Raw genomic sequence first — 15,956 nt, 5'->3', positions numbered from 1 at the left:
GTGTGCTCTATTTACATCAAGGTGGGCTCTCCTTTTCTTATTTACTTTTTTACATGCGTATGTGATTCACCATGAAACATAAAAATTAGCGTTTATTGACGGCCAGGCCTATTTCTTACCCTGAGAGCCCATTGATAGCAACTTTACCGACTGACAAAAAAAAACGCAAAACCCATCTCACGATAACCGCCGACGGTAATGCGAATGCCAATCGACCAACGTAGCGAGAGACCGTATTTCTGAAGTCACGTTTACTTAACATGTCTGTCGATGGGGATGAAATTCAACAACGCCCGTGCACTGTGCGTTGACAACTGGGTGGAGAAGCGGGATTGACGACGATGACACGACCGAGACGGCATGGCGATGACGTTATGACAGCGGATGCATGATAGCGTCTGTGCGACGACGACGCAATCACGACGAGAGCTATGACAACAGTTGAATAATTGCGATTGAATGACGACAGCATGATCACACTAAAATGACGAACAACAAATGACGTCGATTGATCGCCGAAGGTGGCATGACGACGATGGTGTGATGACAGCGGCATGACGAGAGTCGGATGACAAAGCTGGAATGACGACGATTCATCAAAGACCACGACGGCATCACCACCCAGAACACATACCTAGTGGCCTAAGCTATTAAACTCGTACCACGGGGTCGGAGAAGGCGTGACGACGACAGAATGATAAGGAGTCAGATCACAAAGACAAAATGACGCTTGAACGACCACGATGGCATCGCTATGGCTGTGCGACAACGAAAGCATGACGGCTGTCTGACGATAGCGTGACCACGAGATGGCATGACGAGTGTGCGATGACAAAGCTGGAATGACGACGGTGCGGCGAGAGCGACGGCATCACGACCATGTGTCGATACCTACTGGTCCAAAGTTTTAGACAGCTCGAGCCACTGTGTCGCAGTAGAAGGCGTGATGACATCTACATGACGACAGTATATATCACGAAGCTGGAATCACGAAAATGGAATGACCACGACCGCATCACGACCATGAGCACATAAGTAGTGGCCCAAGTCGTCTCACTAGAACTCAAACTCACGCGTTGGTCTGAATGACCAACACGTGAGTTTGACTTCGAGCGAGACAGCTTGGGTCACTACTACTTATCTGCTCATGGCCGTGATGCGGTCGTGGTCGTTCCGTTTTCGAAGCAACTTGGGCCACTGGGTCGACGTGAGAAGATAGATAGATAGATAGATAGATAGATAGATAGATAGATAGATAGATAGATAGATAGATAGATAGATAGATAGATAGATAGATAGATAGATAGATAGATAGATAGATAGATAGATAGATAGATAGATAGATAGATAGATAGATAGATAGATAGATAGATAGATAGATAGATAGATACGCGCAAAACAGCTGAAGTAGGCACAGAATACCATACACACTCAGAAACAGGGTGAAATGGGGATGAAATGTGCAGGGCGAATCTTTGGTTATATTCTTTCCATGGAAAGTTACTTATGTTAGACAATCCCATATACCTCACGCAATTTTATAAGCAATAACAACACGGCATCAGGTCATTCTTAACTTACCAGGTGCGGCTAATCAGGTTCGCGGCATCCACTAACTCTCCCCAAATGCAAGCTTCGCCACCCTCGACAAGAGACTTCTGCTTGGCCGTACCTAGAAGCATAGAACAGAGTTGTTACGTCGCTTGACAATTACTTATTTATTTGATTACTTTGTGCTTCCGCCCCTTTCGAGAGAGTTCATGAAATTCTGAATATTTACATCTTGGTTGACGGGCAACAAGTAAAAAATGGAACACCGTGGGTTAAGATAATGGCATTGATAGGGCATAATTTTGGATCTTTCAATATTATTGAGTAATACACTAACGTATCCTCAACGATGTAATTAGCACTGCTTTAACTTGCTTGGAATAATATATTTCAAACACCTGCATCGTGTCACTGAACACACTGATTTAAAAGCATGTAGAGTTGGATAGATAAACCCTAAACTACTAAAATCTTGAAAAGTTTAAGAATTGCTTTAAAGCGAAGGCAATAGTAGAATAGTTTAACGAGAGACAACAGCAAAAAAGTTGACTGATTATGCATGCAACGTAAAGTTCGCATGTTGTATACCGTGCGCATGTTTTCTTTTGAGGTACACTGCTAAGCAGTACCACAGCCAATATGTTTAATGTGTTTAGAAACATGTCATAGTCTACCATCGCAGTAACTATTTATTTATGTATGCGATTAACATTCTAAGGGTACGTATTGCACTTTCCTGGGGCTGCCTTTATGTCTCTAATTGTTTTCGCGCCAACCTATGTAACTGGGTATTCCACGGTCGAATAGTTAGCGCATAGCGCCGCTGTGCTGAGGAAACATGGTGCGAACTCAACAATCGGAACAACTTGGGTCACTGTCTATGTAGCAAAGGGTCTGTGCCACTGTTGAATGAACCTCTTTGACGACAACTTGGCAACTGTTAACAATGGAAAACCGGGTATGTGCCTAACTTGAACAAATTTCATGCTTTTCCAAATGAACCTTGAATATATTATTCGCAGTGCCATTTCTGTTTCTTCAAACAAAAAGAAAAAGAGAAAACTAAATAATGCGATCACCGAGTTTAATCTTGATGTTTGTGCTGTACTTGGAGACCTCGTCCACACTCGGCAGTTGATGTAAATATCTGAGTATATATATATATATATATATATATATATATATATATATATATATATATATATATGGTGATTACGATGTTACATTTTCAAGCAGGCAGAATGGGCAACCGTAATTGATGCTCAGACTCGCCTGTGAAGTTATGCGGGTCGCAGGCGTAGTACGTCTTCCAGTCGTGACTGTAACTGATGTAGTCCAAGTACCAGCAGCTGGATAAAAGGGCATTGAACCCGGCTGCCGTCACGGCACTCATTTCTTCCTGATGAGGTTCCTTCCAGACGTGCACCACTGTATCCGACGCAATCTGCAAGAGACAGTGCCCTGTCACGTTGTTTTGAAGCTGATGATCCGACCAGTCGACTGCGAGCCAACCAGATTAAATTAGTCATGCGTTTGCAATAACAATTTCTTGCGACTTCATCGCCGTGTTTCTTGGGCGCTTTTAGCTAAGTCGCGTTTCTGTTCTGCACGTGCTATTAAAATATTTATTTCAATCCACCAGATTGAGTATAGTCTTTATTCTTGAAGCACAAGGAGATGCTTTCACTTACCTCAACGTTGTTGTCAAATACTTCCTGCCAAACCATGTAGCTCTTCCGTACCCCTTGCACTACTTTTAACAACCTGAAAACGTAATCCACAGACAAGAGCGTGACGAAAACCTGGCTGCTTTTCAATCTTGTTCTCAAGCCGACACACCAACTGAAGCTTCGTTAGCAATGCCCATGTTTATCTAGGCACCTCGTTAGCTTAAATTCATTTCAGCGATTGTCTGCAGAGAGATTTCGATCGCTATATAAGACAAATGTTTTGTCGGCTTTTGAAAGGTCACATTCAAGGTTTTCACAAATCACATAAACAACTTTCCAAGTTTGGTTTCACCCCGCGCTAGATGGCGATGCCAATGGTTCGCTAAAGATCAAGAACACCGGGCTTAACTTTTCGAATAAACACTCTTCAAGGTTCACAATCTGATACCTTTCACATAACTCATGCGTTGCCATATTATTACTTTTATTGTAGAAAGGCAAGGTTTTAGGGTACCAAACTATACCAACTATTATTTCACTTGATGTTGAATAAAAGCTCTTGAGTTACATGTACATTTATTTTATCGCTGTGGCAAGTAACCCACGTGAGAAACTCGGTATGAAGTTAAAATTCCACATTCATTGAATGAAAGTTTTCATCTGCCTAGTAATAAGCGTGGTCCACTATTCTCTCTGAATGTCGAAGTTCAACGTGCACAAAATGCTATCATTTAAGGATATCCCACTTCTATGACTTTCGTAGGGGAGACTTGCTCAGTAAAACAGTAAAAATGGCTCAGCCCATCTTATTTCCGGTGGTTTAAAAGAAGGTTTAAGATGCTATAACGTACGACACCAAACGTACACTTATGCGCTGCTGCTCTCTGGCATGGCTTAAAACTGGTCCTTGTTATGATTTTCCGAACGCTTTAAGCAATTATAACTGCAATATGTGAGACTGAAAACACACAAACAACTTGTCGTGCACGTGTTTGTTTGACTTTGCGTATTGTACTCAGACAATGCTGCAGCAGCACGGACGCTCAAGAAGTATGAGAGCAAAACGAGTTTAGACAAGCTCACCTTTGTATGTAAAACTCTTCGAGCTTCTTGTAGTCACCGGGAATACCAATGTCGGCCATGAAATTTGTGATATTGGGGTTAGATTTCCTGCAAGCATAATTTTATGTAGCATAACACTTGAACAGGTGCAATCGGACGGGCTTGTGAAAACAGCTCGTAATTTACCTTAGGAGCACAAAGCGGACAATTCAAATTATTCTAGAATGTTTTGAGCAGAGCACAATTATTTTCTGGGACGGTGTTATGATTGATGAGTTTTGATATTTAGGGCACATTGACGTGTAAACAAACTCCACACTACATATAAAGAAAGCCGCCGGCCGTTCCTTTGCAGAAGTTGCCTTAGGTGGCAATGCCATAGTACGCATCCTAACACATTCACGTCAGTCAAGTAAATAACCCTCACAATAAAAGTGGGGCGGAAATTCAATTTTACACTACTGTAGTGGGAAAATAGAGCAGAATCTGCGAATTAAATGACAGTCATAATCATTTTCTGGAATACACACGAGTTTTTGTTCTCTGCATAAAAGAGGATTAGTTGAAGTTGAAGTTTATTTCTTTCTCTGTTACAGTCAACCTAAAGACCGAGGTGAGGGTGCTCTGTGGAACGAAAGTATAGCAGCACGCCTTCTTGAACAAGGACACAACCGAAGAACGAACAAGGAAAACCCGGACAGCACAGCGCTTGCTCTAGTCTGTTTTTCGGTGTTGATCGCTTATCCAGAAGTCGCATTGTTATAATTTAAGTCATGCAGAACCAAGCAGCCCAATGTTTGGCACGAATATCGGGCGTAATGAAATAGGAGAACCTAAATAAACATGAGTTTCTGCGAAGTCGTCTCGTAAGATAATTTAGTCGTCATAGCCTACCACTTCACTTAAAGATCCTATAAAATTGGCATTTTGAACCATTCATCCTTGAACCATTCACCATGAAAACTTTGAAGCTTACTTTAGTCTGTAGTACACACGGAAATGAGCCAGCACTGGGCTGTCACTGGGCTTTCGCTTGTGAACGCTGCAGTTTTACTACTACATAGGCAAGAAATGAGCTAAGGAGCATAGATACTCAAAAGGTGGGAGCGAAGGATCCCTTCTACTTTAGCACAGAGTGCCTCAAAACCAATTTGTTTCAAATGTTCCCGCTTCTAGCGATGGGATTTGTCCCTTTGATGAATTAAAGTATGAACTTGGCCTCCCGAAAATGAGCAGTAACCAAAGTTGGCTGCCATAGTGCATCAGTTTCTGATTAAGTTTATATGCCGAGAGTTTACATGTAACCAATGCACAGAAAGAAAAAGTGAATGTGTTCTTCCACTGTGGTATTTTGCTCGCCGTGGGCGGGAATCAAACCCGCCACCTCGTGAGAAGCAACGCAACGCCATAGCAACTGAGCTACCATGGCTCGTAGCCATTTTGTGACGCTAGCATTTCTCACATCAGTACTAGCTTCATTTATTAATATCGCCCTGAATGAGCCTGTCCCGTTCATGTTTCACCTTCGGCAAGCGGTATTCAATTTTGAAATAGCAAGATGCATGTTAACTGTGCCACTAAATCGAACCAGGATAAAGTACCGGACCTTACGTATGCGTCAAAGATCACATTTCGTCGATTTCGGGGATTTAGGAATGTTTACTGTGGCGCAAACTAAGCGTAACAAAAGTAAGCGGGTGAGGTTCAATGAAGCTCCCATCTCAAACACGTCGAAAGAATGTGAATCTGTTAGCACCCAAACTGCTGTTTTCATGTCGATGAATCTCCTCAGGCTCACGAATGCCACAACAGCCGAAGCATGTCACATGTTTTGTGGTCTGGGCCTGCGCAACTTGTGATAGCTTGTGGTTAAGGTGAGTTGAGAGAAAGCGCAAGCTTAATTCTTCATTACTGGCGATCAATAACACCGTTTTATGTGATCCCCCCAAGCACTATCGGGAAACCCTGTATGTATGGATCATGAGCAGTAACGAGAACGCTACCTCTATACGTGTACGGAAATCATTTATGTTTCTTTGCAATAAAGCTCCCTGGCTATGCGCTAGTGTTCCTCTAAGTCACCTAAAAGCGTTGTTCCACCGAGGGATCACAGTGGTCCGAGGGATCACAGTGGTCTTCAAATAGCTTGATAAGCTTCGTACAATAAATACTAGAGGGAAATGTGGCGCTACGATTGTTAAGCTACCATAAGAATTAGTGGTAGCACATGCATGCATTCCTTTAGTATTTCTGGCATTGGCGTGAGAGGTTTTTGATACTAAAGCATAAAATGGCCAGTTGAGCCAGAAAGCCAGCTTCTGTCGTCTGGAGCAACGAAACGGCACCCAAATTCTCATTGGCTGCGTCGCCATGTCACGTGCGCGCCTCGATAGAGCAGAGCGGGCGAAAGGGACATCTACTGCCGCCCTGGCGCGCCAGGTATTGCGTGAGGGGAGAGGGCATCGCTGCGACACCAGGCCACCCTCGCTCTCGCTCTCGGAAGCCTGCGTTATTCGTCCGTTCCTTGTCCGCGAAAGCTCTAGCCTGCGTTGTAACTTCGCATTGGTAGTCGCTATAAAGAAATTAATGTATAAAAAACATCATAAATTCTAAAGGAGGAAAGTCACAGGCCTGCGCGGCAGACGCAGGCACAGTCACAGCGTAAGCTGGAGGAGTGGTTCTATGGGCGCTCCATTTTCAGCACCATGCACTACAGGGTCTTGGCTGCAAATCCTCTTCGCGTAGTTTTCCCAAGAACCATCCGAACTGTGCACCCGGCGTCGACGGTGAGCTGTGGCTTGTGCTGCTCTCTGCACTGTGCTCTGCTCTGCCCGATGTTGCCTGGTTGCAGCCGCGCGTGTAGCTCTGCCATTCGATGTACCATCACCCTTCTAAATCTACGATTCGCTTCTTCAGCAGCGGTTCGTACCTTTTGAGGAGGCGCTATAACGTATCATCATCATCATCAGCCTATATTTATGTCCACTGCAGGACTATGGTCTCTCCCTGTCATCTCCAATTACCCCTGTCTTGCGCTAGCTAATGCCAACTTGCACCTACAAATTTCCTAACTTCATCACCCCCTCATATTGGCGAAGCCTTTAGCGCAATTCAAGAAAGACATGGACGTGGCAGAGACACAGGACAGCGCTTAGTTTTCTGCCGTGCTTGACTGCACTTCCCTTCTCTTGGTACCCATTCTGTAACTCTAATGGACCACCGGTTATCCTTCCTACGCATTACATGGCCTGCCAGCTCCATTTTTTTCTCTCAATGTCAATTAGAATATCGGCTATCCCCGTTTCCTCTATGAAACACATCGCCCTCTTCCTGTCTCTTAACGTTAGGCCTAACGTTTTTCCTTCCATCGCTCTTTGTGCGGTCCTTAACTAGTTCTCGAGTTTCTTTGTTAACATTCAAGCTTCTGCCCCATATGTTAGCACTGGTAGAATGCAATGATTGTACACTTTTCTTTTCATTGACAGTGATAAGCTCGCAGTCAGGGTTTGGTAATGCATGCTGTATCCAAGCGAACCCAATTTTATTCTTCTGTAAATTTACTTGTCATGATCACGGTCCCCTGTGAGTAATTGACCTAAATAAACATACTCCTTTAGAGACTCTACGTAGAGGTTGACTGGCTATCCTGAATTCTTGTGCCCTTGCCAGGCCATTGAACATTACCTTTGTTTTCTGCAAATTAATCTTCAAGACCACTCTTACACTTTCTCGGTTAAGGTCCTCTATCATTTGTTGTAATTCATCCCCATTGTTGCTGAATAGGACAATGTCATCTGCATACTGAAGGTTGCTGAGATGTTCGCCGTTGATCCTCACTCCTAAGTAGAGCTCTGCACGGGCCCGGGCCGGCCCGAAAGCCCAGGCCCGGCCCGGCCCGCGGGCCGGGCCGGGCCGTCCGAAGCGTTTTTTTGGCGGGCTCGGGCCGGGCCCGGGCTTAAAGCCACGGGCCCGGGCCGGGCTCGGGCTTGAGGCCGCGGGCCCGGGCCGGACTCGGGCTTGAAGCCACGGGCCCGGGCCAGACTTGGGCCCGCTCATTAAAGGACCTAAGTAGGCCTTCGAGCACACGCGACCGTTATGCATTGCATGGTTCAATGCATTCGGGCCAAGCTGAAGTGACACGTGCAAAATGACTGTCATCATCATCATCAGCCTATATTTATGTCCACTGCAGGACGAAGGCCTCTCCCTGCGATCTCCCATTAATCCTGTCTTGCAATAGGTGATTCCAATTTGCGCCTGCGAATTTTCTAACTTCATCACCCCACCTAGTTTTCTGCCCTCCTCGACTGTGCTTCCCTTCTCTTCGTATCCATTCTGTACCTCTAATGGTCCATCGGTTATCCATCCTACGTATTACATGGCCTGCCCAGATTCATTTTTTCTTCTTAATGTCAACTAGAATATCGGTTATCCCCGTTCTCTGATCCACACCGCTCTCTTGACTGCATATTTTATCGGATGACTGTATATCTTGTCGAAGAAAATAGTAAAACAGATGATGTTCTCATTTTAACAGCCGAGCTGTTTCAGACGGGCGCAATGTGTCTGCTGAATCCAAAAAAAGTGTGCCGATCCTGGTAGCATTGTAGAAAGGGTCCACGCGCAATGGCACATACACCTGTGAACTAGCGAAGCTGAGCCTGGATAAGTCTAGCTAAGAATGGTGGGGACTACTTAAACTTAGTCCGTCATCGATAGGCAATTGATATCCAATCAATAGCTAGTCGATAATCGATCAATAACCAATTAATTCCGGAAAATTATCTGGGTGACTTGGTAGTGCTTAGCCTAGCCCAAATACGTGACCAATATCTTGCGATAGACAATCGAAAGCCAATCAATAGCTAATCGATAATCAATCAATTATAAATAAATTATGGGGACTGCTGGGGATGACTTGGTAGTGCTTAGCGTAGCCGCGAAGTCAGGACTAGCTAGGTGCCTATCAGCTCCGCTGTCTCTTTAGCATTGCGCCGGCAGTGCAAGCTACGCTATTTTTATTTGCCACAAAAACAAAGATTGTTTCCGCGTAAGGAAAAATAAATTATACAAAGAACCACTCCTCAAACCATTTCCATGTTACCCGCTTTTGCGATTGCACTATTACCAGTGTCGATACTATTGCATTATTTTAGCGCTAAGGCCAGTTACTTTTGTGTTTCAATGCATAAAACAGCGTTTTACTCAAAAAGTTAACTGGAACGTCCATTCATTTCGTCGGACACTTTGAAAATTAATATCTCGAAACTGGTTCAGTCCTGAGAATTCATTCCAAGTGGATATGCCTTGCGAACTCAGCGGCTATAATTCGTAGATTGAAAGATGTGCCGTAAAATGAATAATTAGAAACATAATTAGCGTAATTATTTTAAATATTCAATTAGGCGTTTTGACCATCCATTAGGCCATCCATGTCAGAATTAGCTTGGAACTACATAAAAAAATTATCCTCCTTAGAGCATCGTCGCATCAATAATGCGAACACAAGAAATCCTGAGATATGGTCAATTCCATACTTCAGAACACTTTATAAGCATCAGTCGTTAATACATAACCTACCATTCACTTTGAACAAACACAAAAATGTCGATAATTTCAGTAAGAAAGAACTCAGCCCATACGTTGGTAGCTTGTAATATATCTGATGTGATTATTATTCTGCCTTCGTGTATGGCTGAGTATATCATGTACATCCTGTTTCGTTTTCTTAGCAAATGTTAATCTAGTAAAATTCAGTCTCATGCTATGTTGTATAGCTGGTGTTGCGTTGTTTTGTATAGCTAGTATTGCTATTGTATATTTTATATAGGCTGATGATGAAGATGATTGATATTGTAGTGTTGTTTAAAATGCATTATGTTAAAACTTTTCCCAATTCTCTTAACTCGCCGTGACGGAAATATTCTCTGTTTTTCCGTTCATAGCTATTTCGTGCGTGAGGAATTTCAGCGACAGCTGGAAATATATGTGAATTATTGTACATGTGCGCACACTGTTTGCTGACGTACTATTGCCTTGCCTGGTGTTTTGGGTCACGTCAAGCTACGTATGTAGCTTTTAGTCCAAAATGACCGTCCAGCATGCAAATTGGAGAATAAATTTATTTGATTTGATTGATTTCGTCGGACACTTTGAAAATTATCTCGAAACTGGTTCAGTCCTGAGAATTCGTTCCAAGTGGATACGCCTGCGAACTCAGCGGCTATAATTCGTAAATTGAAAGATGTGCCGTAAAATAATTAATGAAAAAGTTAATTAGCGTAATTATGTTAATTCTTCAATTAGGCGTTCTGTTTTCTCGTGGAAGTAATGACCGCCTCATCGAGTAGTTTAGATCAAGGATTATTATATAATTGTGCAATCTGCAACAGGCTATTTTTAAAATTTTCGTTCAGCTAAAATGAAACATCCTGTATATTTGCATACTAAATGACATCATAGAACCATATCGTACAAATCAAGGTAAGTGCATATGCACCACCAGAAAAATAGTAGCACAGGCAATGGGCCGGATTACTGATGTTCCCGTGGAAGAAACAAATATTTCGGCCTTTTATTATTGCTTATATACTGCAGCTGATTAAACCTCGAGAAGGTGAGGCTGACAGATACGGTACAATGTGTAAGTAAAAAAAGATTTTTTTTCTCTTACAGGCCGGGCCTGGTCATGCACACGCGGGCCCTAGCTAAGCTTAGTAATGAACGCCCGGGCCCGGGCCGGGCCCGGGCTCAGTAACACGGGCCCGGGTCGGGCCCGGGCTTGGAACCACGGGCCCGGGCCGGGCCCGGGCTGGTCTCGGTCATGTACGCCCGGGCCCGGGCCGGGCTCGGGCTCTGTATTACGGGCCCGGGCTGGGCTCGGGCCTTGTAAAGCGGGCCTGGGCCGGGCTCGGGCCGAAAAATCCGGCCCGTGCAGTGCTCTACTCCTAAGTCTTCCCGGAGTATAAATCTCCTTAAACTTCTTTTTCTTTCCCAAACCTTCTTTAACTGCCTTGTAATACTACTTGTGTATCTGCTACATGGCGTTCTAACTGGTGTCATTATCATCACCATCAGCCTATTTTTATGCCTACTGCAGGTGCAGATATCCACTATCTGGTGCAATAATATGCAACTGCAATGCAAAATGTGGCCGTATCGACGCTACGCAGCGTGCATGTCACATCGCGTGTCTCCTCGCGCGCTAGGAGGCGTTTATAGGGCGTTTTTCCACCGCATGCTTGGAAGCGCTGCCGCGGTTCGGTGGTAGAGTAGCTGACTTTGATCCCGGCGAGAACTGGGTATTCAAGCGAAGCTTGTATTGTCCGCCAAATGTCAGTGCCGGCGGCGGTGGCGACGGTGGTGGTGGTGGTGTCACGCTAAAACCCTATCGAAGGCCTGTCGAAAACTCGTGTCTCGTTCGCTTGGTATATACCAAAATTGGCATGCAAAAGTACGAATGTATGACTGACATGACTGATAGGTCATGAAATCAATACCATCACATGCTCGTCAGTTACGCCAAGATTGACGATACTAAAATCGCGTGTGGCGCATATGTGATGCATACGTGTGAGCTAGGGACAAGAAAGAAAGAAAGAAAGAAAGAAAGAAAGAAAGAAAGAAAGAAAGAAAGAAAGAAAGAAAGAAGGAAATCAAGTGTGGCTCATACCAGGGCCGCACATGTAAGCTCCGCTGGTACGGGGCATCACACGGGGCGCATGGGCGGTGCGTTTGAGCAATGGCGCGGCGAACTCGCTCGGGAAACGGCTCATCGTCGACGTGCCGATTCTAGCGTGAGGGCTTCCGAAGCCCAGGCGAAACGTCAGCCGCTAACCCCGAATATAGGGCAAACGAAGCGGAACGCCTGCGACAGCGTCGTCTTGCCACAAGCTTCGCTTACGCCCATTTTCCCGACAGGGGAAGAGCTGGTTTTTTTTTATTCTAAGGCGATAGCTGCTACAGACACCAGACACCGCCGGCGGAGGCTGGCGGCGGACGCCAACCGAAACGGCTATTGGAACGAGCCCAAAACAGCTTACGCTGTAAAACGTTAGCGTTAAAGATTTTCGAACCTGCGACCACAAGCTCAGAAGCCGAGTGTCTTACCCACTGTCAAGCTTCTCAACGCGCTCGCTTGCCAGGTGAGGAATTCGTAACTCGATGGACCACTCAGCAGCGTTCAATCGCAATTTAATGCTTTGGCATTCATAAGGAGTGCTTAGGTGTCCTCAGAGTTTTCGTATCGTAACTAGCTATGCTTTGCCTTTTTAATTTCTAATCACTAGGTTTTGTAAACATCGAAAGCCAAAGGTATCTTCGCACGTACATAATCGTTGCAGATTGTTTAACTTGTGATGCAATTATTTGTTGAGAATAACAAATTTGGTAAGAGAGAAAGCCCTTTGAAGACAGAAGGGCCAATTTCCGATAAAATCAATTATACTACTCGATTCCATGTTGACTGAGCAGTCACAATCGCAGCTGACGTAGGCATTGGTGCGAGAGTTCCTTCTATTAATTTTTCCATACGAAACAGTATGATTACGAGTATGCAATCATCGGATACCACACCCAGATTGCAGCGTATGTTCAACACAAATAAAGATTTTGTCTTGTTTTCGATGATTCTCCACGTACCAGCAGTCGAAGCTGACTTCGTCTCCTCCCAAGTGAACATACTGGTCGGGAAAAACGCCGGCCACCTCAGTGAACAGCTCCTTAAGGAAAACGTATGTCTCATTTCTAGTGGGGTCAATTGGTCCGAGATTTCCGCTGGGCTCCATGCCTTCGTAGCAAGTCGTCAGGAGGTCAGGGAAGGCCTCACCCCACGATCGTGTGTGTCCTGTATCGAAAAACCACTCTTGAACGTTGTGCACGTGTTCATATTGGCAGTTTCTTCTTGATATTCAAATGAACTTGATAGTGGAGCTGCTGGCTTAAAAAATATACCGGGTGTTCATTTTTAAGTTTGACGGAATTTTTGAAAATCGCTAGCGGCAGGTAGCATAATGCTGGGTTATTCGATGAGGCGGGCATTAGTAGCAGGAGAAATCGAAACACATATTCAACTAATTACCAAAACATGACTAATACCTTCTTACTTAATTACTTCACGGCACATATTGCAATTTACGAATAGTAGCCGGGGAGCTTGTCAGGCGGATCTACTTGTTATGAATTTCCAGAATGACCCCTGTTTGGAGATATGCGCCATAAAATGCGCCGTAAAAATGCGCTGTTGTTCCACTTAACTTTTTACCAAAATGCTGTTTTATACACTGAAGCACAAAAGTAACTGGAACGCCCATGTATTTCGTCCCACATTTTGGGAAAAAATATCTCGAAACTGGTGTCATCCTGGAAATCCATTTCAAGTGGATGCATACGTCTTGCAAACTCGCCTGCTACAATTCGTAAATTGCAATATGTGTCGTAAAGTAATTCACTAAGACGTTCATTAGTGAATTTTTGTTAATTAGTTGAATATGTCTTTTGATTTCATCTGCTAATAATGTCTGCCTCTTCGAATAACCCAGCTCAATAAAAATAATTATGCTACCTGCCACAGGTGATTTTTAAAAATTCCGTAAAGCTTAACTTTGAACACCCGGTATAGTGCAATCTCCTGAAATGTTTTTGCTGTACAGTCCCGTTAAACCCAACAGGTGCGAACACTATTCCAGTATACAAAAAAATTATAATCGAATATTCAGATTTATTTGTGCTAATTTGCACAACAAATTCATGATTTGATATTTCCGTAAACGTAACAGCAGTTTTATTTCAGTAGTAAATATTCACTAGTAGTTCAGCATAGAGCACTGCACGTGCCTGGCTCGGGCCCGCTTTATGAAGCCCGAGGCCGGCCAGGGCTCGTGGTTTCAAGCCCGGGCGCGCCCCGGGCCCGGGCTTGAAACTATGCAATGCAATGCAATGCACAATGTTCGCGTATGGTCAAAGGCCCGACTTAGGCCCTTTAATGACCTGGCCGGAGTATGGCCCGGCCCCTCCCTTCAAGCCTGAGTCCGGCCCGGGCCTGCGGCCTCATGTCAGACCCAGGCGCAGACGCCGGGCTTCAAGCCCCGGCCCGGCCCACCGAAAAACGCTTCGGACAGTCTTAAAAAAGGCTTCGGAAAGTCCGGGCTTTCAGGTCGGCCCGGGCCCGGGCCCGTGCTCTACTTCAACAGTACATAAGTATTTAGTGACTAGTTTAATGAACTATTGACAATTAGAAAGCTCGCGCCAGCAGAAAAACGCTACTTTAGTCTTTACGTTACGATTCTATCGCTTAAATCAGAATTTTAGTTATTAAACTGAGCGTACCAAACATGAAATACATTGGGCTTTGTCGGGTTAAATGGCCAGATGCCTCTCTTCAGATGCATTACAAATATTGTTCAAGTTGTTTCTAAACCTGTGTTACAGGCAGTTTTTAGCCTTTGATTGTGGTGCATTAAGCATAACGAAAAGAGGCATTTCTGACATCCAGTAGATGCCGACCTAATAAATCTCCGTATCCACACGGCACGCCAGCTACTACGCTGTGGGCAGTGCCAAAACATTTTGCCCCGACTGTGTGTTCAAGTGACATACAGACAGTGAATAGTTTGAATAGACCGTGAAATTTTCGGCGAAATGAATATCTGGTGGATGGGGAGACGTACTGTTGGCTGCTCAGATGGCTGGGCAGACCGAATGTGAACATCCCAGCCAAAACAAAAAAAAAACACGACAAATACACTTGTAAGTTTATTTACGCTAAGTACACACTCCTGCGCTAACCCTGCTAAAGAGTTGAGCGTAATTGCGGCAACACACATTTATAAATATTTGTTATTTGCAACGGGATAGTTTTCAAAAATTAGGTTCAGTGCACGTGCCATGTGTAATTTTCACATGTATAGTTTGGTTACGACAATGTGCTGACATAATATTTCTTCTGATTTGCAATGCGTGAGGGCTGGTTTTAGGAGCAATATTGCATTTTATAAAGATTTTTATTGCTTCGATTATATTTAGTTTGAATCCTCCGTGGCACCGAATTGCTAACATTAGCGATAGCCGGATTCCGGCATTGTGCGAGCCAATGACGAAGGGCGCAAATAATGCCAAAGAAAACCAAATCGTTATAGAACATGGCCGCAGCATTTGCTATAAGCCGAATTTATTTTTTTAATTTTTTTTATTTCTCTGTAGTGGTTCTCACCAGGCGTGTCAAATTCCACCATGACGCGAATACCCCTGGCAGCAGCTTCACTGATGACATGTTGCACGTCTGCTGGCCGGTACACGCGGATGTATGGATCGTAGGCACCCTGCGGAGAGAATTTGGTGTTCAACACATTCTATGACCTTGTTTTATCAAGCGAAATACGACAGCTAATCGTCTTGATGCCTTGCCTGTCGTTAGTCTTACGAAGCATTGTGTTAGGTGTAACCAAACTAGCTCGTGAGTACAAATTCTCGATGGTGATTAAAATCTCTTTATTTTGGATAACACAGGATGCAGCGCGATTTCATCAGCACATCTGCTTCCTCGGCCCCGTCCAACGTCTTCGACACCGCACTCACGCAGGGCAATTTTTGACTGTGTGCCTTCACTTGCGCCTACATCTCACTTACATGCACACAGTAAATGCTACGATTCAATAAGAATGATAAGTAGTACAG

General features: G+C 44.3%; 1 protein-coding gene across 1 annotated transcript in view; it reads right to left on the bottom strand.

The window, feature by feature from the left end:
* Nucleotides 1–15,956, bottom strand: part of LOC119441529 (beta-hexosaminidase subunit beta-like) — a 47,057-nt gene that overhangs the window by 10,461 nt on the left and 20,640 nt on the right. The window contains exons 6-11 of the mRNA XM_037706143.2: nt 15,493–15,601; nt 12,924–13,128; nt 4,305–4,391; nt 3,243–3,315; nt 2,824–2,995; nt 1,582–1,672 (exon numbers count right to left, since the gene is read on the bottom strand). Of these exons, the coding sequence (XP_037562071.1) occupies nt 1,582–1,672; nt 2,824–2,995; nt 3,243–3,315; nt 4,305–4,391; nt 12,924–13,128; nt 15,493–15,601 (737 nt within the window). The remainder of the gene's footprint in view (nt 1–1,581; nt 1,673–2,823; nt 2,996–3,242; nt 3,316–4,304; nt 4,392–12,923; nt 13,129–15,492; nt 15,602–15,956) is intronic.

The sequence above is a fragment of the Dermacentor silvarum genome, chromosome 2 (genome assembly GCF_013339745.2).
Source record: "Dermacentor silvarum isolate Dsil-2018 chromosome 2, BIME_Dsil_1.4, whole genome shotgun sequence".
NCBI lineage: Eukaryota > Metazoa > Arthropoda > Arachnida > Ixodida > Ixodidae > Dermacentor > Dermacentor silvarum.
The sequence above is the reverse complement of the archived record's forward strand: the minus strand, read 5'-3'. Positions and strand labels throughout refer to the sequence as shown.